The sequence below is a fragment of the Prunus avium genome, chromosome 2 (genome assembly GCF_965620075.1).
Source record: "Prunus avium chromosome 2, drPruAviu1.hap1.1, whole genome shotgun sequence".
Classification (NCBI taxonomy): Eukaryota; Viridiplantae; Streptophyta; class Magnoliopsida; order Rosales; family Rosaceae; genus Prunus; species Prunus avium.
In genome coordinates this window covers 2,792,258-2,817,349 of record NC_142285.1, presented here as the reverse complement: position 1 = coordinate 2,817,349, position 25,092 = coordinate 2,792,258, and the positions used below count along the sequence as shown (strand labels likewise).

The 25,092-nt window shown below is 36.2% G+C and overlaps 2 protein-coding genes across 3 annotated transcripts; one reads left to right on the top strand and one right to left on the bottom strand.

Moving 5' to 3' along the window:
• The first annotated feature begins 385 nt into the window (after window positions 1-385).
• Window positions 386-1,507, top strand: LOC110763240 (protein BPS1, chloroplastic-like). Its single transcript, XM_021965994.2, has one exon. It carries the CDS (start codon window positions 450-452, stop codon window positions 1,389-1,391), a length of 942 nt encoding a protein of 313 aa, XP_021821686.1. The 5' UTR covers window positions 386-449; the 3' UTR covers window positions 1,392-1,507.
• Window positions 1,508-1,603: 96 nt separating this feature from the next.
• AGL15 (AGAMOUS-like 15) lies at window positions 1,604-7,142 on the bottom strand. 2 transcript variants are annotated; one of them, XM_021965995.2, is made up of 8 exons: window positions 6,653-7,140; window positions 4,883-4,958; window positions 4,069-4,133; window positions 3,889-3,988; window positions 3,714-3,755; window positions 3,184-3,225; window positions 2,897-3,069; window positions 1,604-2,041 (listed from the first exon to the last, which is right to left on the bottom strand). In XM_021965995.2, exons 1-8 carry the CDS (start codon window positions 6,832-6,834, stop codon window positions 1,957-1,959), a joined length of 765 nt encoding a protein of 254 aa, XP_021821687.1. In that variant the 5' UTR covers window positions 6,835-7,140; the 3' UTR covers window positions 1,604-1,956. The 2 variants fall into 2 exon arrangements, with proteins under 2 accessions (XP_021821687.1, XP_021821689.1); XM_021965997.2 differs by lacking the exon at window positions 1,604-2,041 and adding an exon at window positions 2,050-2,503 and having other exon boundaries at window positions 6,653-7,142.
• Between the last annotated feature and the right edge of the window lie 17,950 nt (window positions 7,143-25,092).

Sequence of the window (25,092 nt, the reverse complement as noted above, 5' to 3'; positions counted from 1 at the left end):
TCATTTGTCAAAATATTAAGAAAAAAACGATTTAATTTTAGTCATAGATAATGCAACAATGCATAAAATAAAAGCAGAGAATCTGAACTGCATTTGTTCATCCTTGTTTACGTAGCTTGCAGTTGTAGGCAACAAGGCCCAAGTGGACCCAATTGCCCACAAATCGTGTATATCAAGCACCAAGGAAAGTACACAATTAGATAAGCACATTTGACCGCCAACATTCCCCCGGTTTTTTAATTTTCAATTGGGCATGGTGGAGGGTCTTTTGCTTTGCCTTGCACACGCACCTGGTTTTGCTACTCTCTGTGTCTATCTCTTAAGCCAACGCTAACACGTCATGTGGACTTTTCCAAACCAAACCAAACTTGTATATAAAGCAAAAGTCTCCAAAACAGACCACAAAACAAACTTCCAATTCCAAAGCTCCTCATTGTATTGCATTTGCAATGGTTCTTTTGGTGCAAAAGTTTGATAAATTTTACTCTAAACTGGAGAATTTCCATCACCACAAACACAACCACCAATCACAAGCCTTAACAGCATCTCTGGAGGCTTTCAAATCCCATGTTTCAAATTGCTTGAGCAAATTGTCTCTGAGTTCAAAAACTGGATTAGAAGTCCCATCTTTTTTATGGATTCAACAGTGTTTTGAGCTCCTACCCATCATCAACCATGCTTTTGCCAAGCTTGTTGTGGCCATAGACTATCCTGTGGGCAAATGGGAAGCTGCTTCTGTGGATGAGTATCTCAAATACAGTTTGAATTTGTTGGAGCTTTGCAATTCCATTAGTTCCTCTTTGTCTCATCTTGGGAAGGCTAGGCTTTCACTAGCTCATGCTTTGACCCTTGCGGAGAATTCATCACCTTCTTTGGCTTTGAAGCATCTGAAGCCAATTCAACCAAAGGGTTTGAACAAGGAACTCAGATTCCAAGGAAATGAAGAGATTGGGAAACCAAGGTGTCCCAATATTAGCAAGCAAGCTGTTATCGATCAAGCTATGGTGGTTATGCAGGGTATGGTATTTTGGGTATGTGGGATTTTGATGTCTGGCTTAGTTGGGGAAGCCAAGCCATACTTGGAGATGAGAAGTTCAGGTGGAAGGTTTGTTGATTCATGGCTTCCTGGATTGGATTTGAGAGCAAGTGAAGTAATTGTGGAGAGAAATGGTTTGTTGAAAGAGGTGAAAGAGCTTGATGATGCAGTGGCTGGCCTTGCTGCTGTTATTGGAACTGGAAAAAGCAGTGATGAAGCAGCTGAGGAATTAAAGAGAAGATTAGAGGTGGTTGAGAAGTTGGTGGAGGGTTTTGGGAAAGAGGTGGATTGTCTCTTCAATAAGGTTTTGGCTGGGAGAAATCAATTGCTCAATGGCCTTGGACAGCAAAAGTAGTAGAAAACAATTGTATAATTTTAGTCTGTACAGAATATTGTTGTATGTTTATTGATTTTACTTTTTTTATGATTGTAATCATGTATTCTTTTTCCAAATAAAAACACTTTGAAAAACCTGAGTTTGTTTTGTATATAGCAAAATAATTAAAAGACTTAACCTTGCTGCATAATTTGAACCTTTCACTTTCAAAACAATGGCTGAGATTTAACGAACTTCCAATAGTACTCTAGGTACTCTAAAATCGGTCCAAGGAGAGCTACAATTTGCAAATATCCAAAGGAGATTACATTTTCATTATTTAAAAAAAAAATTCTGGCCTCAAAGCAAATTACAAAGGAAACTAGTATAACTAACTAGAGCAGCGTCCTCTCCATAAGCCAAACTTCCCAAGAAAGGAACTTCTATGTCTCCACATTGATGATTTTCGGGTCACCTACGGATTCTACCTTCTCTTTTACAAGTTACTGACCTTTCGACGAAAGCTAATAAGCTACACTCTCAACTGTATGAAATTCATCTCTAGCATCTGTTGATTCTATGGCGAAGAGAACCTCAGAAACAATTACAGTGCTAATTGGCTCCCTGAGTCATTGGAGTTTGCTTCTCTTTCTGGAGCCTTCCTCTTGCCATAAACATCACTTGGCAGCCTGGCAAAAAGACAGTAGATGTACAACCAACAGAATAAGATAACAATGTTAATTTTCACTTGAGAAACTTGTTTTACATACATCAACTGTAAAACAAGAAATCATAGGAGCAAATAAATTTAAAGTTTTCTTAACAGGCCCATCCTAACCACAATCCATCCCCAAAATTTATTTGAGGCCTTTTAGTCTAGATTGTACAGTTGGGCATATTTATTTACTTATATTTTTTATTTATACAAAACCTCGACGAAGAAATTTGTTGAAATAGATAAAGGATACATGAAGAAAGAGGAACAAAAAGGACAAAACCCCTCCAAGAGAAGCTAAATAAGATCATAGCAAAATAAAAGGCCACAAAATTAAGTTAACCTATAGCTAGGGAGCCCTGTAAGGTCCTGTGAAAAGGCTGTAGTTGCAAAAGAAGGAACAGAATCCCTCCTGTGGGAGCCAGATTAGTCCACCCTGTAATCAGCCAAACAATATGACTGTTTATCATAGATGAGTTCTACTCTTTGAAAGAACATCAAGCACATCTAAAAGATACTATAGTTTGACCATATTGAAATTAACATTTGAGTTGTTTACAGTAGTTTTCTAGTAGTAATCAATTTTACTTGCAGTATGGATAAGTACTATATACTTATTTCACCAGTAATAAACTTTTAACACTTTACTTTGCTTCCCTCTACCTCTCCCCAAAATTTTCCATGCTCCGCCACTGCGGAGCAATGGGCTAGGCAACTAGGAAATATTATCTAAATCTATTAAGTAGCCTAGGATGCACAAGAAACAATAAGCAACAACAGTTTTGCAGTTTATTTGAAGGTTATTTTGTTAATAAGGAAAGAATAGTACCCTAAATGCAAGGTGATGTCAGAATCTCCATTCTCAAATGCAAAATTGCTGACCAAATCTGGGCTTGTGACACCATGGTTTACAAGGGATTTCTCTTTTTCCACAGGATAATATTCCAGATAAGATGGGACAGCACGGTCAGTTTGTGGAAATAAACACCGAAGCTCCTCAACCTACAATATAAGAATAGGCCATAACAGATACATTACATATGATACAAATCACTCACAGGGAAGTAAATGCCAGAAACTGATCAAATTTTCATTAGCAGGAAGAATGTTGTTTACCTGTCTGCGCAACGTTTCATTCTCAAGTATAGCACGCTGTTCCTGGAGGAAACAAATAGCTGAAAATTAAATACCGGGTAAAATTGTCTGTTTTGATGATAATAAATAAATCAACTTAGTCTTTTCTATACATACCAGTGTAGATGCAAGGTCATTGTGCAACTTATACCACAAAGCCAAGCTTTTAAAACCAGACATAAGTATATGAGGAAAAACTTTACATCATAGATTAGTCACTTTCTTCCTTTTCCTGTCACTTTTCATTGTCATATCCCTTTCTCTTTTTCTTTTTTCTGTTCTTTTGCTCTAAATCATTGTGATTATCCATACTTCAAAGTAAAAGTAGCTTAATCGAAACAAAATTGTATCTTTAGTAAACTTCAAGAAAATTGCAGCTTTCATATGTTTGCAGAAATGAATTTTCTTCTTTAGTTCTTTAGAAAGTGATACTTCAGCATAAACTACGCAGTGCTACTACTACAGCTTTAACTTTAAATAAGACTAAAAAATTGGGTTGTGCTTCCATGTACCTGTACTCTTGATTGCTCTAGTTGCTCCACTAGTAATTGCTCCTGAAATAGTAGAATATATATTCAGGCCTTTCAGATTGCAGGAATTAGTACATTTTACAATCTGCAACATAATCTGACATCTCTACTGAATAACTGAAAGGAAAAAAAAATAAAAAGGAAATTATAGTAGAACCTTCCTTTCCTTCACTGACAATAATCCTTCATTTAATTGCTGTTCTAGTTGCTGCAATTCTTTCAAGCTCAAACCAGTCAAGTCCTTACCCAATAGCCTTCTACACAATCAGAAAAAATATTATTATGACGTGAGGATCTCACAGTATTCCAAAAATGTAAGAATTGAGTAAATACATACACTTGTTTCTTTTGTAGCATTGCAAATTCATCCTTTAGAACATCCAGCTCCTTGGAGTCTTGCTTCTGAAAAGAAAGATAAGTTAGAATTATCAATAGAATGCTGAGTCTACAAAACTATGATTGTGGAAAGAAAAAAAAAGACTAAGTATGACAAACGGAAAAGGTTCTCAAGGAAGCAATTAAAACTGTCCTAGGTACTGCTCAGACTTGAGTCTCAACTAAAATCATCTCATGCAGACCAAAACTTTATAAAATGAACATTGTATGTCAATAATCTTTTTCTAATATACTTCATTGTTTTCACAACTACCGCAAAAACAGGGTATTACTCATACACTATTTACATCCTTCTGTCGTTTTATGAAATTACAGTAACTATGTCGCTTCACTTTTTATATATGTCACTATATTTAAAACTCATATGACCAGCATCACTATTTCTAATACCTATACAAAACTAAATGTCATTGCCAGTAACTGGACAATTCTTAAAACCTTCATAGCGTTATATCTCCAGTACAATCCACGAAGGTCAGAATAACTTCTGGAAATATTATGGGAGGTCCTTGCTCCAAGTGAGGTTAGCATAATTTAGCTAGGGAAAAGAACAATTTTGAACATATGAAACATATTCACTAACATATATTTCGCTTTGTCAAAGTTCCATACAGGTAAGACTGACATGCAACAGGAGGAAGAACAAATTACCACAGGAAGAACCAACAAATTAACAAACTTGTCCATCCTAAAATTTGTGTTACAACATAAAAGATCAACAAGCGTCAAGTATATAAACTTGTTGAGCAGAATACCTCTGCCTTGCATTCTTCTGCTGCATCCTCTGAAGAATCTAAGCACTTGTTATACCTTGAAAGAGTTCGCTTCATACTACAAAAGTACGAACAGATCAACATCAGCAGTGTTCCACTCAGACGAACAGGGAAAATTTAATTTCAACTTGCTTTATCACTTCATTTGCAGCAATACTTCTAAGTTTTTTTTGTCCAAGGAACGGGTAATAAACCACTGAGTTAATGCTTCTTCTCAAGCTAGATGCAATATCCAAAATGCTTTTGCCAAAAAAACTGAAATACAGTAGAAAGACAAAAAATGGCTCCATAGAAACCAGAAACAATATCCATATTGTAATCCAATCAGTTAACAAAAGTTAGTTGAGTCTTTAATTCATGTTTGGAGAAAAAAGTTATTGAATGTCAGCATATTCCAGATGAATTGATAGCACCTTTGATAAAGAGTGTAGGTCATCTCCAGCGGAAGAGCAAAGGCTTACAAGAGTAGAGATAGAAAATTTCCAAAATGTAATTACACATGAGGACTATTAACTTTCATTCAAGTGATCACCTTCTATACAATTAAGGACTGTCAAACAGAGAGAGAGAGAGAGGAGACTTGCTTCTGCAAAGTTAGCAGGCCATTAGAGAATACAGACAAATTGAAACAAAGGATCATGTATTCTTTTTTGGTCAATTCCTACATTTGGGGGAGGAAAAATTTGAACTACGGATTCTAGAGAGGAATGACACCAATTGGCATTTGCCTTCTGCTTAATACGGAGTCATCAATTGGTATAAAGAAGGACACAAGACAAACTAAATTCAAGCCTTTTGATAAAACCCCATGCCCACTGGCTTTTAGGTATTTCCACCACGCCAAGACTTCAGAAGTCATTCTAATATCCCATTATGGAACAATCTAGCTGACCTTGCCTTGGAAAAGAGAAAAGAGCATCTGAATATTCCAATCCTTACAATCAACCACTGTCCAGCTTAACAAGATGCACAAAGGAGCAACAACCAAACAGGGGAGTTCCATGAAATGGCATTTCCTTTTAAATGCAGTGGAATGTTTATGATTCTGCTAAGGGTTCGAGTACTAGAGCGACCAGAGTTATCAGTAATGGAAGCTGAAATTGGCCTTCTGATAGTTCTGACTGACCAACTGGTTCTGAATTAAGCACCAGCAGCACTAGTAGCTTACCAAGGTTCATTTCAGAGTCAATTAAGCATCAGCAATACTTAAAGAGTCGAAAAAGAAATCGATCCAAAATCATAAAAGTTGGAACAAAAACCACTTAAAATAATACTTCCAAACATAAAAATGTTATCAAGAAACTCAACTACTTGCACAATTAGTTCAAAAGTTACTCATGAGAAGACCACATCATAGGTGAAATCGCCCCCAACTTAACAATTATAACAATAAACAAATTGGCACACAACGTGGAGAACATTTTATATAAAAAAGAAAAAAAGGAAAATGAAGTACATACCTAAAAAAGAATAAGAGGAAACGGAAACATGAGCATCCACTAGTTTATAAAATAAAATAAAAACAATACAAAAATAAAGAAAAAAATGTAATAGACATTGAATTTTTTTGAAGCCAAATAAAAAAGGGAAAACCCAAAACCCCTGATAAATTCCTAAAAAGTATGCAGTCCTGAGGAAATTAGGTGAACCAACTAAAGACAAAAGGTTTATCAATAAACCATCACAGAAAATCAGACGAAACACATGCATGAACCTCAAAATTTCAGAAGAAAAAAAAATTCAGATACATACCCAGCACTGGAAAACTCAAAAAGCTTTCCAGTATTAGAGAAGATGATAACAGCAACCTCAGCATCACAAAGAATAGCCAATTCTTGAGCCTTTTTGAGCAACCCAGCACGTCTCTTTGAGAATGTGACTTGTCTGCTATTAGCATTCTCAATCCTCTTGATCTCAATCTTCCCCCTACCCATCTCTCAAAACCCCAAACCCAAACTACCCAAATGCTCAAAACCCACAAAAGGAACCAACCAACCAACCAACCACAGCCGAAAAACTTAAATTCCAATTCAAAGTCTTTCTGGGTTTTCTCTGTCTCGGTCTCTCTCTCTCTCTCTAAAAGAGTGCTCTTTCCCTCTCTAGCCGTTCTGAGGGTCCTTGGGAAAGAGATGGGTTGCCAAAATTAGATTGGGGAGAAGATAAAGGGGCGTGTGTGAGAGAAAAGAAAGCGTTTTTGCCCCAAATGGCGAAAGCTCGGAAACGGCAAGTTTGCATGGCTCTGTTTACTATTTAGAGTGGATGCATGACTCTGTTTTGCCACATTTGGAGTGTTTTGGGTGTTAATGGGTCTCTTTGTGGGACCCACTTTTACTTCCTTTTTTTAATTGTATTTGAGTTTCTTTTAGTCAGTCTGGCTTTTGTGGGTCCCACATTACATTTCAAAATTATTATTATTATTTTTCTATTTTCCTTTTTTTGATGATTATCTATGTGCTATAAACATGGTAGTTTAATATTGCTGCTAGGTATAGTAAATCAAGTGGCCAAAATTAGAGAGAGAGGGGATTTTGTGTTCTTTTCTGTTTCCACATTTAGAGTCCCATTGGCAATTTTTGTAATGGGTCTGTTGTGAAACGCACTTGCCCTTGGGCATCTAATTCTCTCTTCTTTCAATTTGCCACATTAAGAAGTTTCTGGTTACATTTAAGTGATACATTTAGTAAAGCCACTGCCAATTTTAGACAAGGGCATTGCCTAATTTGTAAAAGCACTTTTGCTGTTTTTGGAAGGAATGTCAGGACTATTGACTCTTCTTTGCTGTCATGAGTAAATTGGGAAGGGTCTCATGACTCATTTGGGCTGCAAAAGATTTTTTTTCCCATAATTAAAGTGATTTTATTGCTATATATAGGTTAGGCCTAGAGAAGGGTTGTCAAAAACTATTCCATATTTGTATGTAGGTAGATAGGGTATGAATGTAAATTTACTTGAGGAAGAGTGCACCATTTATGTTTTATGGAATACAGGTGAAATGGCTCTTCTAAGCCATGATTCATAGTGACCCACATTTTTAAGAAAGAAAGATATTGAATTTGGATTGGTTCCTCAACCTCAAAGTAAACTTGCACATATACATAATGGAAATTATTTTTACCATTTAAAGAATAGTTATCAAGAATGTCTTCCACTTTTATTTTTTTAATTAGGAAGGCGTGCATAATGACTACTTTGGAGTACCAATAACAATTTTTTAAAAACTACTTTAGCATCCAACTTTGATAGGTCTTAATTTAATTCCTCGCTTGAGGTTATCACTAAAGATCGCGATTGTCGAGCACAAAAGTCCTTTAATATCTGATTATGGACACTCACGCATAGGAATTACCAAAATTAGCCACTTAGGCTTGAAGGTCTAAGAACAAATATTTGATGACTAGGTCTAATGCGGATAATAATATCAAATCACAAAAATAAACAAGATCAAATTTTAATATTAAGAAAAGAGTTGGCTAACTAGGCCAAATGAAAAACGGTAGCGTGTGAGAAAGTCCCCTTCCCTTGTAGTTTAGGAGAAACACTTGCATGAAACGAGGACAGCAATGCAACAATGCTATCTCTGGGCAATAACTCTATGACACACATGATAACTTTTTCACATGACATATCTTAATTGTCCGAGGATAGCAAAAGTCTTTTCCCCATTGCAACCAACTTTTTCTCATAATTCAGACTATCGGTTGTATTTAAAATATTAAGAGAAGAGTTGTGATGATGATATTGCAAAATAATATATCAAGTCTGAGACCTTCCCCCAATAAAATTCACATTTACTTTTTGTATTTATCTATAGTTTATTAACTAGTATTATTATGACAACATTTGCTGTCAATCATCATATAATTAACATAATCATACTCTCATTGCTTTAAACAATTTGTAATAAATCTGAAAATTAAAAATAATGTAGTTTATTAGTGGGAGTTTATAGTGATTAAGAACATTTATAATAGATCTAGATCACTCCTATGTCTATATTATTTCTCTTCCAATCAGTTCATTCATATCGCTTATGTTATTTCATTCATATCACTTATGTTATTATCTTCCACATTATTAAAGTATTTATTGAGTTAACTTAAAACCAAAGTTCCCAAACAACAAAAGGCCATTATGTTTAAATTTTCAAACAACCCCAAAATTACCCTCATTTAAGAAAAACTTTCAACACAATTATCTCATGTTAAGAAGACAAATTTGTAAAAGAATAGCATATTAAAATGCAAATGATTACAAAATATAAAAGAAATACCTGGTTTATAAAGTGGTTGGGTTAAAATGATATAAGACATAAACTTCAGAAGAAAAGATTATAGCTATCAAGTTGGGTTACTTTCCATTTCTTCCTTCTCTTCCTGCTTTGTTAGGCCCAGTTTGGGATCGCTGTCACTTTTAAAAAAAGTTGCTTCTGCTGTACTTTGAAAATAATTAGCTGTAAAGTAAAGCAGTTCCATGTTTGGTAAACAATATTTTTAAAGTGCTGTTAGTACAAAAAGCAGTGTCAAAACCGTTTGGTAAATTTTAATATAAAATTGTTGTAACTGTGAATAATGATAAAATAGACATGATGTTGAAAGTGTTATGTACTAATCATGTGGTGGTAGTGGTGGTGATGGAGTGGAGGTGGTGGTGGTGATGAAGGTGGAGTTGGTGGTTGTGGTAGTGGTGGCAGTGGGGATGACGGTTGTGGAGGTGGTGGTGGTGGTGGCAGTGGCAGCGTGGTGGTGGTGGTGATGTTGATTGTGGAGATGGTGGTGGATGTGGAGGTTTTGGAGGAGGTGGTGGTTGTGGTGGTGGTGGCGGCAGTGGCGGTGGTTGCAGAGGTAGTGAATGTGGTGGTGTAAGTGGTGGAGTTGGATGTGGAAGTGGAGGTGGTGTCATTTTTTAAAATGAATTATGGTATTTTGGGAATTAAAAAAATTCATTAAAGGTTTACCTCTGCTTCTTTTGAAAGCAGCTTTGAAAAGCAACTCAAAGCCTGCTTTTAAAAGTTGCTGTCAAAAGGCCATTGCTTTTAAAATAATCGGGATATTTTATTTTTACCGAACACCTTAAACGGCTTAACTTTAAAGTGAAGCAGATTTTTAGCGAAAAAAGAAAAAGCAATCCCAAACGGGGCTTTAGCCACCTACTTCATAGTCTCTCGCTTTTTCTTTTTCTTTTTTCAAAGAAGCATTTTCTTATTTAATCATCCAGATATAAATAGCAATTATATTTCTCATTTAAGTTGTTAGTTGAAAAAAGAAAAAAAACCGATGTGAGAGAGAGGATCACGTTGGATTCTCGATGTTATTTGGCTTTTGGTGGACCTATGTGTTCGGTTCATTTTTACACATGATTTTTCATGTTATTCACCTATTATTTTGAGTTAGTTCTTGGCATTTTATAGCTTTTTACTTCCTTTTTGTGTTTTCTTAGATTTTACCTTGGTTAGAATGAAAATGAGCTAAAAGTGCATTATTGGTTATAAATTCTGTTTTTGTTCATTTTCGTAGGTCAACTTCTTGGCCTGGGATCAACATGCTCTGGTGCTCGGATGAGGTGAAGATCTTCATGAAACGTGTTCCAATGGATGTTGACTACAACATATCCAAATTTGAGCTCCATTGGACAAGTATTGCCTATCCAACCAATCCAGCATGTTACCACAGCTCTGGAAATCCGAAATTGGCCAGCTTTTACCTCCATTGTGTCATCTTGATTCTTCTTGTTACCATAACACTTGGTAACAAGAAATTACCTTAGTAAATGAGTTATTTTCTGAAGCAATTGGCATCTTTGTGAAGACAAGGCTTCATCATGGCAAAGGGGACAAGGGCAAAGGCTTTAACTAAAGCATGAGTTTTATATTATATCTTTGAGCTGGAATTGATGGGCAAAAGGCACATGGGAGTGCAATCTGAAGTTAGGGAGGCTTTTGAACGTGGGTAATTTGACCATTCTATTATTCTACACATTGGGAGCAGATTTTGGAGAGCTTGGAGCTAGGAGAAAGCCAAGGTGCAGCCAAGCAAAGTGGAGAAGAAAGCTTCCACCATTGAAGACCTTGAAGCTTTCACCATTTTCTCAAAATCTGTAAACTCTTTCTAATTTTATTGAGCAACTAAACTCCATAGCTAGGGCTTAGGTTGAAGCCCTAAACATGATTACTCTATTGTTTTGATGCTTGAGTGTATGAATTTCTAGATATTGTTGATGAATTCCAATTCACCAAATTAATCTATCCTTGATGTGTGTTCTTCTTTGATTGATCATCTTTGAAAGCATGCTTCTTGAGATTGTTGGGATTATGTGTATCTTCATGTTATCCTAGGCAATAAATGGATGAAGTAAGAATCATCCATGTGAATTGGTTTCTTGAATACCTAATGTAAACACCATGCTATTAGGATTCTTGTGATGTTCATATTCTCTTTGAACTTAATGGGTTTTTCTTGTAATTGAATCAAAGTACTAAGCACACCTAGATTCGGTTATAGGGAAGGCACAAGCATTGTAGCACTAGTACTGAGCCACTAGTACTGGTCTTGATTGCGAACATCCCCCCCCCAATGTGTGTGTGAGTTGCGTGTTTGACACGTTGTGTGTCGTGTTTACGGAATTTTATTTGTTTCCGTAATTGTTTTGGACTTTTGGTCCACCCTGTGTTCTTCCATTTTCTGTGCTGAATCCAACCGTATAAAGAACGAGAATTTTGAACGTACGGTTGGAAAGTTATAGGTCAAAAACTGGACAGAGGTCGAAACTGAAAAACAGAGAAAACGATTCTGTGCAAAAACGACCGGTCGCTCATCACACAATTTTGAAGTTTCGACTCTGCCTAAAAACGACCGGTCGCTTTTACCTCACGACCGGTCGCTAGTTACTGTTCACGGCCTATTATTTTCTTGTTTTGTTTAATTTCTTTTACACTTCTTTACTCATTTTTAGTTTCCATTTTGCATTTGTGCATTTGTGGTGTGTCAATTAAGTGTTCTTTACGTACTCAAACTAGAACTTATAGGAAGCCGACAAGTTCTTCGTGGGATTGACCCCGTACTTACATAATCTATACTTCATTAGATTCGTGCACTTGCGGGTATTTTTAATTGGTTGTTTGCACATTAATTTGTGTCCTTTTAGGAATGCAACACTATGTCGATTTACACTTTCTTTGGTAAATCTATTGTCTCATATCTGGGCTGGCTTTGGTTGTGCCTCCTCTTGCGAGGCTATTCTTTGAGGTGTTGCGGCTTGATCATGGTAGATCCATTGCTCATTGGTGTGTTGAGGCCTTGGAGTAATTAGGTGACACTCTCTATGTCGTGTCCATGAGGAAGATTAGTGGTGGTTGGTTTCCCTTTTGCTTTGCTAACGGTGTTTTAGCTTTTTAATTTTGGTTTAATTTGTTCAATGAAGTCCAAAAACTCTATGAGCTGTATGTGTTACTTTTCTTTCATAATTCCAGAAATTTTGTTAAGTTTGTTGGGTTTCATAGTCTCTTTAAAGAGAAAGTCATGCCGGTTATGTTAGAAATGTGCCCTAAGAGCCAATACATTTGATGTAATCTCCTTAGAATACATTTCGTATATGATAAATAAAGGGCAATATTATTTTGTTATCTTTTATGTCGTGTAAAGAAACAAAAGTCCAGGGTGTACTAAATAAGAGATAAAGTAATCTAAAGAAGTTTAGATTCGGGAGACCTTTAATCTCTAACTGTAGTATCCCAAAATGTTCCTAATCATAAGGTTATCAAATGGGCATTGATAAACCGTCAAGATTGGCACATACTATGTATGCTCAATGATGAGGATGGTTGGTCTCAAACCATTTGTGTAGTTGACACTAATACAAGTATGTGGGTGCTCATTAGTGAATGAGTACACTGAACGCGATCAACCGGAGTTCTCGTATGGAGTATTTATCTATATGTCAAACGAGAACTCATAGTTGCAATAATGCAAATTAGTCCTTAGACCTGAGGCATCATGGTTGTCTTGTGATGCGTTATTGATCTTTGATAGCTCACAAAGGCAAGTCGTAAAAGATTTTCCTTATGTGTTATTGGGATCTCTTAATTCATCATAGAGGCATGTGAATGTACAATAAGGAATCTCTACCTTGATAAAGAAAGGAGAATGTTTCAAGATATGATTCAGTGAATCTTCGGCCGAAGTACTTGAACATGATTTAGAAAGTGGTTTTTAATTGTGTTCTATTGAATCATATGAGTTTAATCATATTAGGGGTTTGACATTATCAATCCGTACCCTAACAATATGATTGGAAACATTGTATAAGAGAAGGACCGTATTGCATTGCAATTCCAACTGAATAGGTTCTTCATCTATTCTAATTAGCTTGGGTAGCCATGATATATTGCTAGATGTCACTCTTGGCTTGTGGAAGTCCTAGGACTGATTGTGATCAATCCAAAATAAAGGAAGAATTAAAAAGGGGTTTTAATTCCAGTTGGTTAGAAAGAGTTCTAATGTTTTCCCACTGCCTTGCTAAATTAGAACCTAATGGATCGCACACCTTAAATGGTTAACTTTGAGTAATACAAATGAGAATGAGGAAATCAATTTGATTGATTTGATGTGGATGATTTACTACGTGTAAAAATATATTTGGGCCTCGATAATAGTTAGAGGGAAGCCCAAATGGTTGGGTATCAAGCCCAAGGGCTTAAGACACCTAAATATTATGGTTTAAGTGTCATAAGGCCCAATTTTGGAAGCCCAATGGGGTTTGGCCGAAAATGGTTAAGTGCATGTGTATGGGAATTGTTTCCATAAGCTCATTTGACACACAAACACAATCCAACATCAACCAAAGAGGTTTGGGAGATCAAAGAGAGATAGTTGTGAGTTTTTCAAGAGTGAAACACAATCTTCTTTCAAAGGGGTTTAGATTGAAACCAATCTTGAGAATCTTGTACTAGCATCCTTGTATTCTCAAGATACCTCTTCTCATCTCAAGGTTTCATTGGTGTGGAGACTTAGAGGCCATATACTTTTGTGGCTCACAAGGAGGAGAAAGATCAAGAGGAGATCAACAAAGGAAAATCATCAAGAGAAGACCAAAACACAACTTGGTTCATATAATTGCTTCAAGGGTAATTAGATCTTATCCTTTCTCTTGAATTTTCATTTATGAAAAACATATCAATGTTCATGGCTTAAGATACTTGGAAGAAGTTTGTTTTTGAATTTAAACAACCACCATATTCTTCCGCTGCGATTAATTTGATTAAATGCATGTTTAATATTCAAATGAACTTCTTAAAAATGTTTTAAAACCAACAATTGGTATCAGAGCCATAGGTCATGAACTTGATATGTTTCTTGGGTTTAGAGATGCATATGTGGGTTGTGAATTCATTTAAAAGTATAATAGTTATACTTGATTTATTTTGATTTGATTGAATAAAAATCAAATGGAGTGAAAGGGGTTGTTTGGGATTTTGAATTTCCGGATTTGTGTTTTGATGATTGATGCTCTCTTTGAATGCATATATGTATGTATGAACATTAGAGCATAGTTGCATTAAAACCCCCATGATTTTAACTTCATGAAATATATGATATTAAGAGCATGAGATGGTTAAAATGGAATATGGATTTTTCCGGAAATAGTATGAACATTCATATAAGTTCATATGCATGTTCTTGGTGTTCTTGATGTTCTTGTTATGGGATCTTTTTGATCCATAAGTTAGGTGGCTAATTTTGATGATTGTGTTTAGTGGAATTTTCCACCAAAATAGGTCAAAAGATGATGATGGTGTTTTATTATAAAATTAAAAGTTTTTCAAAAAATGTTTCCACTTAATAAACTTTTACCCACCACTAAAATTAATAAGATTACTTTGGTGAGTGTGTGGGGCTTTCTAGGTATAAATGTTGGTGATTTGATATAAAATGCAAAAGTTGATCAATTTATTCATATCACTAATTATTTTCCTACCACACTAAAATTATTTTTGATTACTTTGGTGAGTGTGGTTGGCCTACCTAGTCACATTCATGATTATTCACCTTGTTGGAATAATCATGATCACCACTTTGTATTATACAAATGTATGCTTTAACCCCACTCCCTAGTGGATCAACTTTGGATCCATTATTAATTGTTGAATGGTTTTGGAACTAATTACTATATATGATAAGTGTAACTATGTCCAAAAGATTTACACAATTACTTTTGCTATTGTAGTAAAACGTTTTCACTCCATGGTAAATTTATTTTGAATATGGTTACCACTTGAATTAAACCCACATATGTATGCAACCCAAGAGCATGTATTTACATTGCTAGTTTAATTGTTTAAAGCGTTTAAATAATTAAAGGATGGTTATGGACTTAGACCAAACAATTGAGCTATGTGATTGGCCGCTTATTGGATATGTATTCATTTTTGATTGGCTATGTAATATTGAAATGGCTTTCATGCCTAATTTATTTGGCTATGTAATAATGAAATGGCTTTCATGCCTAATTTATTTTTATGCGCGCGTAATTAAAATGAATCACCTTCCAAGACCATGATCCAACATGGTGGCTCGTGTTGGATCAACAAGAAAGTCCATAATCATCCTATAAGCCCAATGCAATTTGAATGTTCGGTAATGACAATAATTAACCAATTAGTAGCACCATGTATTCTCGCTATCTTAAGCAAATGGTTTCTAAAATATTTAGTGGGAGTATTATGTGCTACTAATATGTTGCATTGGGAACCATTTAATGAGATTAGATAGGTAATTTTAACAGGATTAAAATTGGATTAAAATGAGACCAATTCAACTACCCTCAAAGCAATATTAAGTTGATAAGCGAAATGGCATTTTGAATGCTATTTTGTGGCCTTCCACCGTGGTAGTCTCTTATTGGGTGGCACATTTACACTTTGTTGTACCTCAGTGAGGCAACATCCAGTACTTGTAACCATCCAAGGGAAGCCTATTACACATACTTGATGTAGTGCGGATAGATAACGAGTGTGGCCAAAAAATCGTTAGGTTGAGGTCATGCTTGAAACCCTATACCCACAAGCATGGTGAGAATAACTTAACTAAGACGAACGAAACCAACAAACTGTTAGGTTGAGGTCTAGTTCTCTAGAGGCCATAGTGATGGGTATTCACATGAATGATGTGATTGGATAAGAGTATCCTCTCATTAGTAAGATAGCAATCCAACAAACTGTTAGGTTGAGGAAAACTATATGAAAATGAGACTCCCATCCCCACTAAGAGTTTCAACGGAAACTCTCGGATTTCAAGAGGGATATGAAATTTGCCAAAAATAGTGGGACCTACCATCATGACTTAAAGACCCTAAGTTTTTGGTAGAAGATTAATCTAAACTAAAATTTGTTTACGTTGTTGCAGAATTTTTCAAATGGCCGTTAAAAACCCAATCTCATCGATACTTAACAATTACATCCTTGATGGCACGAACTATCCGGGTTGGCTTCGCAAAATGAAACTTGTCCTTAAAATGGATGAGATTGATTATGTGTTGACACAAGCCCCACCACATATTGCTCCTGACGAAGAAGCTACTCAGGAAGAAATAACTGCTTATGAGAAGCATGTCAAGGATGATAGTAGAGGTAAATGTTACTTACTAGCATCCATGAATGATGAGCTACTAAAACAACATGAAGATATGGAAGATTGTGCTTCCATATTGCTTCACCTTAATGAGCTTTATGGTGAAGCTACTCGTAGCTTGCGATTCAATACAATATGTGAACTTGTCAACACAAAGATGACAAGAGGGACTCCGGTTAATCAGCATGGTCTCAAGATAATATCATTACTTGAGAAATTAGAAAAATTGGATTGTCCATTTAATGCTGAAGTTCAACAAGATTTTTTTCTTTCGTCCCTCTCATCAGATTTTTCCCAATTTGTTATGAACTATAATATGGGAAAGATGGAAAGTTCTTTATCTGAGCTACTCAATATGGCTATAGTAGCTGAAAAGAATATCTCAAAGGATAAAGGGCTGAAAGGGACAGTTGCGGTGTTTGAAAAGAGTTCTTCCTCCTCTTCCAAATCCAAACCGAAAGGTAAGGATAAGGGAAAGAAGAAGAAAGGTTTTCTAAAACCCAAGGAAAGAAAAATAACAAAGAAAGGCAAGGAACCGAAAGAAACTTGCTTTCACTGTGGAAAGGATGGACATTGGAAGAGAAATTGCAAGGATTACCTCGCAAGCTTAAAGAACAAGCCTTCGGAAGGTAACACTCTTGTTCTTGAATCAGTTTTTACAGTTAATACTTCTACCTGGATAGTTGATTCAGGAGCTAGTCAACATATTTGCAATTGTGTGCAGGGACTAGTAGGAAGTAGAAGACTCGGAAAAGGAGAAATGGTGCTAACTGTGGGTAATGGCACTAAGGTAGCTGCCAAAGCTGTAGGCACCTATCGTCTCAATCTACCTTCCGGGGAGACCCTGAATTTGAATAATTGTTATTTCATTTCTGGTTGTGTAAAGAACTTAATATCTGTCTCTATGCTTTTAAGAGACGGATTTGTTGTTTTGTTTGACAAACTACTTTGTTCTATTTCACATAATAATCGAATTATTGCTTATGCAAATTTGATTGATGGTCTTTTTCATTTAGAAATGAATGGTAGTATTAACTGTATAGATAAAGATGCACCTAGACCGAAAAGGCCTAGAGAAGTGGATAACTCAACTAAATTGTGGCACCTCAAACTTGGACACATTGGCCAAGATAGGATTCACCGGATGGCAAAAGATGGATGCCTTGAATCTTTAGACCCTGCTCCTATGCCTACTTGTGAATCTTGTCTACAAGGTAAAATGACCAAGTCTCCTTTTACAGGAAAAGGAGAAAGAGTTACAGAGTTGTTGGGGTTAATCCACACAGATGTTTGTGGACCTTTGTCTACAAACGCAAGGGGAAGTTATTCATACTTCATTACCTTTACTGATGATCATTCACGGTTCGGGTACTTATACTTAATGAAGCATAAGTCTGAATCTTTTGAAAAGTTTCAGGAATTCAGAAATGAAGTTGAAAACCAAACAGGCAAGAGTATTAAAATCCTTAGATCTGATCGAGGAGGTGAATACTTAAGCACAGAGTTTCTTGATTACCTCAAGGAACATGGCATCTTATCACAATGGACTCCACCAGGGACTCCACAACATAATGGGGTTTCTGAAAGGAGAAATCGAACCTTAATGGATATGGTTCGTTCCATGATGAGCTATACTGATTTACCTATATCCTTTTGGGGATATGCACTTGAAACAGCAATTCATTTGTTAAATAGAGTGCCTTCCAAATCTGTTCCACAAACTCCATACGAAATGTGGTTTGGGAAGAAACCAAGTCTTGGTTATATCAAGATTTGGGGTTGTCCAGCATATGTCAAAAGACAAGATGTGGATAAACTAGATGCAAGGTCAGTGAAGTGTAGATTTATCGGCTATCCCAAGGAAACTATGGGATATTACTTCTATCACATCGACGAGCAAAAGGTGTTCGTCGCAAGGTCAGCTACCTTCCTGGAAAGAGAATACGCTCTTGATGGGAAAGGGGGACATGAGATAGAACTCAAGGAATTGTCCAAAGAGCTAGAAATCAACACTGAACTGAATGCAATCCCAGATCCACAAACTGATATGACACAAACTCCGCGTAGTTCAAGTAGGGTTAGAAGAATGCCTGAGAGGTATTACGGTTTCCTTCATGAAAACGAAGGAGAGTTAAATCTCCTAAGTGATTGTAAGGATATTGAAGACCCTTCGAACTACAATGAGGCAATGTCAGACATTGACTCACAGAAATGGCTTGGAGCCATGAAATCCGAAATGGATTCTATGTATACCAACCAAGTCTGGACTCTAGTTGATCCGCCTCTTGGTATTGTACCAATAGGAAATAAATGGATCTTTAAGAGGAAGATAGGCTCAGATGGGAAAATAGAAACCTACAAGGCAAGGCTAGTAGCAAAGGGCTACAAGCAGAGAGAAGGGATTGACTATGAAGAAACCTTCTCTCCTGTTGCTATGACAAAGTCTATTCGGATTTTGCTTGCAATAGCTGCATACCATGATTATGAGATTTGGCAAATGGATGTGAAGACGGCTTTTCTTAATGGCCACCTTCAGGAAGAACTATACATGGATCAACCTGAAGGCTTCATTTCTACAGCTGATAAGCATAAGGTATGCAAGCTACATAAATCCATTTATGGGTTGAAGCAAGCTTCTAGGAGTTGGAACATCCGCTTTGATGAAGTTGTCAAATCGTTTGACTTCATGCAAAACATGGATGACCAATGTGTGTACAAAAAGGTCAGTGGGAGTTCGGTAGTATTCCTAGTGTTGTATGTAGATGACATACTGATTATTGGAAACGATATAGGAATGCTATCTTCAGTGAAGCTGTGGCTCACTAAATCATTCGCAATGAAAGATTTAGGAGAGGCATCTTATATACTTGGTATAAAGATTTATCGTGATAGATCTCAGAGAATAATTGGATTATCTCAATCCTTGTATATAGATAAGGTGCTAAAGAGATTTCATATGGAACAATCTAAGAAAGGGTTACTTCCAGTTAGACATGGACTTCACCTTTCTAAGAACATGTGTCCGAAAACTCCTGAAGATATACAGCAGATGAGTAAAATCCCTTATGCATCAGCAATAGGGAGTCTCATGTATGCCATGGTTTGTACAAGACCAGATATCAGTTATGCTGTTAGTATAACAAGTAGATATCAGTCAAACCCAGGATTAGATCATTGGGGAGCCGTTAAGTGTATCCTTAAATACTTACGAAGAACTAAGGATATGTTCCTTATTTATGGAGGAACATCAGAGTTACAAGTGGAAGCGTTTACCGATTCTGATTTCGCATCTGATGTTGATGATCGTAAATCCACATCTGGGTATGTCTTCATTCTGAATGGAGGCGCTGTTAGTTGGAGAAGCTGTAAACAAAGTGTTACGGCTGACTCCACCACTGAAGCTGAGTACATTGCTGCCTCAGAAGCGGCAAAGGAAGCTGTTTGGATGAAAAAGTTCATTACCGAACTAAATGTGGTTCCAACCATAATGTCACCAGTGCCTTTGTACTGTGACAATAATGGGGCGATAGCTCAAGCCAAGGAACCAAGGTCTCATCAGAGATCCAAACACATTGAAAGAAAATTCCACAAGATTCGAGAACTCATTTCGAATGGTGATGTGTGCATCCTAAAGGTTGCATCAGCAGACAACGTAGCAGATCCACTCACTAAGCCTATGTCACAGTCACAACTGGATAGACATACAGAGAAAATGGGTATTAGATACATGGCTAAATGGCTCTAGTGCAAGTGGGAGATTGTTAGAAATGTGCCCTAAGAGCCAATACATTTGATGTAATCTCCTTAGAATACATTTCGTATATGATAAATAAAGGGCAATATTATTTTGTTATCTTTTATGTCGTGTAAAGAAACAAAAGTCCAGGGTGTACTAAATAAGAGATAAAGTAATCTAAAGAAGTTTAGATTCGGGAGACCTTTAATCTCTAACTGTAGTATCCCAAAATGTTCCTAATCATAAGGTTATCAAATGGGCATTGATAAACCGTCAAGATTGGCACATACTATGTATGCTCAATGATGAGGATGGTTGGTCTCAAACCATTTGTGTAGTTGACACTAATACAAGTATGTGGGTGCTCATTAGTGAATGAGTACACTGAACGCGATCAACCGGAGTTCTCGTATGGAGTATTTATCTATATGTCAAACGAGAACTCATAGTTGCAATAATGCAAATTAGTCCTTAGACCTGAGGCATCATGGTTGTCTTGTGATGCGTTATTGATCTTTGATAGCTCACAAAGGCAAGTCGTAAAAGATTTTCCTTATGTGTTATTGGGATCTCTTAATTCATCATAGAGACATGTGAATGTACAATAAGGAATCTCTACCTTGATAAAGAAAGGAGAATGTTTCAAGATATGATTCAGTGAATCTTCGGCCGAAGTACTTGAACATGATTTAGAAAGTGGTTTTTAATTGTGTTCTATTGAATCATATGAGTTTAATCATATTAGGGGTTTGACATTATCAATCCGTACCCTAACAATATGATTGGAAACATTGTATAAGAGAAGGACCGTATTGCATTGCAATTCCAACTGAATAGGTTCTTCATCTATTCTAATTAGCTTGGGTAGCCATGATATATTGCTAGATGTCACTCTTGGCTTGTGGAAGTCCTAGGACTGATTGTGATCAATCCAAAATAAAGGAAGAATTAAAAAGGGGTTTTAATTCCAGTTGGTTAGAAAGAGTTCTAATGTTTTCCCACTGCCTTGCTAAATTAGAACCTAATGGATCGCACACCTTAAATGGTTAACTTTGAGTAATACAAATGAGAATGAGGAAATCAATTTGATTGATTTGATGTGGATGATTTACTACGTGTAAAAATATATTTGGGCCTCGATAATAGTTAGAGGGAAGCCCAAATGGTTGGGTATCAAGCCCAAGGGCTTAAGACACCTAAATATTATGGTTTAAGTGTCATAAGGCCCAATTTTGGAAGCCCAATGGGGTTTGGCCGAAAATGGTTAAGTGCATGTGTATGGGAATTGTTTCCATAAGCTCATTTGACACACAAACACAATCCAACATCAACCAAAGAGGTTTGGGAGATCAAAGAGAGATAGTTGTGAGTTTTTCAAGAGTGAAACACAATCTTCTTTCAAAGGGGTTTAGATTGAAACCAATCTTGAGAATCTTGTACTAGCATCCTTGTATTCTCAAGATACCTCTTCTCATCTCAAGGTTTCATTGGTGTGGAGACTTAGAGGCCATATACTTTTGTGGCTCACAAGGAGGAGAAAGATCAAGAGGAGATCAACAAAGGAAAATCATCAAGAGAAGACCAAAACACAACTTGGTTCATATAATTGCTTCAAGGGTAATTAGATCTTATCCTTTCTCTTGAATTTTCATTTATGAAAAACATATCAATGTTCATGGCTTAAGATACTTGGAAGAAGTTTGTTTTTGAATTTAAACAACCACCATATTCTTCCGCTGCGATTAATTTGATTAAATGCATGTTTAATATTCAAATGAACTTCTTAAAAATGTTTTAAAACCAACAATTGGTATCAGAGCCATAGGTCATGAACTTGATATGTTTCTTGGGTTTAGAGATGCATATGTGGGTTGTGAATTCATTTAAAAGTATAATAGTTATACTTGATTTATTTTGATTTGATTGAATAAAAATCAAATGGAGTGAAAGGGGTTGTTTGGGATTTTGAATTTCCGGATTTGTGTTTTGATGATTGATGCTCTCTTTGAATGCATATATGTATGTATGAACATTAGAGCATAGTTGCATTAAAACCCCCATGATTTTAACTTCATGAAATATATGATATTAAGAGCATGAGATGGTTAAAATGGAATATGGATTTTTCCGGAAATAGTATGAACATTCATATAAGTTCATATGCATGTTCTTGGTGTTCTTGATGTTCTTGTTATGGGATCTTTTTGATCCATAAGTTAGGTGGCTAATTTTGATGATTGTGTTTAGTGGAATTTTCCACCAAAATAGGTCAAAAGATGATGATGGTGTTTTATTATAAAATTAAAAGTTTTTCAAAAAATGTTTCCACTTAATAAACTTTTACCCACCACTAAAATTAATAAGATTACTTTGGTGAGTGTGTGGGGCTTTCTAGGTATAAATGTTGGTGATTTGATATAAAATGCAAAAGTTGATCAATTTATTCATATCACTAATTATTTTCCTACCACACTAAAATTATTTTTGATTACTTTGGTGAGTGTGGTTGGCCTACCTAGTCACATTCATGATTATTCACCTTGTTGGAATAATCATGATCACCACTTTGTATTATACAAATGTATGCTTTAACCCCACTCCCTAGTGGATCAACTTTGGATCCATTATTAATTGTTGAATGGTTTTGGAACTAATTACTATATATGATAAGTGTAACTATGTCCAAAAGATTTACACAATTACTTTTGCTATTGTAGTAAAACGTTTTCACTCCATGGTAAATTTATTTTGAATATGGTTACCACTTGAATTAAACCCACATATGTATGCAACCCAAGAGCATGTATTTACATTGCTAGTTTAATTGTTTAAAGCGTTTAAATAATTAAAGGATGGTTATGGACTTAGACCAAACAATTGAGCTATGTGATTGGCCGCTTATTGGATATGTATTCATTTTTGATTGGCTATGTAATATTGAAATGGCTTTCATGCCTAATTTATTTGGCTATGTAATAATGAAATGGCTTTCATGCCTAATTTATTTTTATGCGCGCGTAATTAAAATGAATCACCTTCCAAGACCATGATCCAACATGGTGGCTCGTGTTGGATCAACAAGAAAGTCCATAATCATCCTATAAGCCCAATGCAATTTGAATGTTCGGTAATGACAATAATTAACCAATTAGTAGCACCATGTATTCTCGCTATCTTAAGCAAATGGTTTCTAAAATATTTAGTGGGAGTATTATGTGCTACTAATATGTTGCATTGGGAACCATTTAATGAGATTAGATAGGTAATTTTAACAGGATTAAAATTGGATTAAAATGAGACCAATTCAACTACCCTCAAAGCAATATTAAGTTGATAAGCGAAATGGCATTTTGAATGCTATTTTGTGGCCTTCCACCGTGGTAGTCTCTTATTGGGTGGCACATTTACACTTTGTTGTACCTCAGTGAGGCAACATCCAGTACTTGTAACCATCCAAGGGAAGCCTATTACACATACTTGATGTAGTGCGGATAGATAACGAGTGTGGCCAACAAATCGTTAGGTTGAGGTCATGCTTGAAACCCTATACCCACAAGCATGGTGAGAATAACTTAACTAAGACGAACGAAACCAACAAACTGTTAGGTTGAGGTCTAGGGTTAGCAGAGCGAAGGGATTGACTATGAAGAAACCTTCTCTCCTGTTGCTATGACAAAGTCTATTCGGATTTTGCTTGCAATAGCTGCATACCATGATTATGAGATTTGGCAAATGGATGTGAAGACGGCTTTTCTTAATGGCCACCTTCAGGAAGAACTATACATGGATCAACCTGAAGGCTTCATTTCTACAGCTGATAAGCATAAGGTATGCAAGCTACATAAATCCATTTATGGGTTGAAGCAAGCTTCTAGGAGTTGGAACATCCGCTTTGATGAAGTTGTCAAATCGTTTGACTTCATGCAAAACATGGATGACCAATGTGTGTACAAAAAGGTCAGTGGGAGTTCGGTAGTATTCCTAGTGTTGTATGTAGATGACATACTGATTATTGGAAACGATATAGGAATGCTATCTTCAGTGAAGCTGTGGCTCACTAAATCATTCGCAATGAAAGATTTAGGAGAGGCATCTTATATACTTGGTATAAAGATTTATCGTGATAGATCTCAGAGAATAATTGGATTATCTCAATCCTTGTATATAGATAAGGTGCTAAAGAGATTTCATATGGAACAATCTAAGAAAGGGTTACTTCCAGTTAGACATGGACTTCACCTTTCTAAGAACATGTGTCCGAAAACTCCTGAAGATATACAGCAGATGAGTAAAATCCCTTATGCATCAGCAATAGGGAGTCTCATGTATGCCATGGTTTGTACAAGACCAGATATCAGTTATGCTGTTAGTATAACAAGTAGATATCAGTCAAACCCAGGATTAGATCATTGGGGAGCCGTTAAGTGTATCCTTAAATACTTACGAAGAACTAAGGATATGTTCCTTATTTATGGAGGAACATCAGAGTTACAAGTGGAAGCGTTTACCGATTCTGATTTCGCATCTGATGTTGATGATCGTAAATCCACATCTGGGTATGTCTTCATTCTGAATGGAGGCGCTGTTAGTTGGAGAAGCTGTAAACAAAGTGTTACGGCTGACTCCACCACTGAAGCTGAGTACATTGCTGCCTCAGAAGCGGCAAAGGAAGCTGTTTGGATGAAAAAGTTCATTACCGAACTAAATGTGGTTCCAACCATAATGTCACCAGTGCCTTTGTACTGTGACAATAATGGGGCGATAGCTCAAGCCAAGGAACCAAGGTCTCATCAGAGATCCAAACACATTGAAAGAAAATTCCACAAGATTCGAGA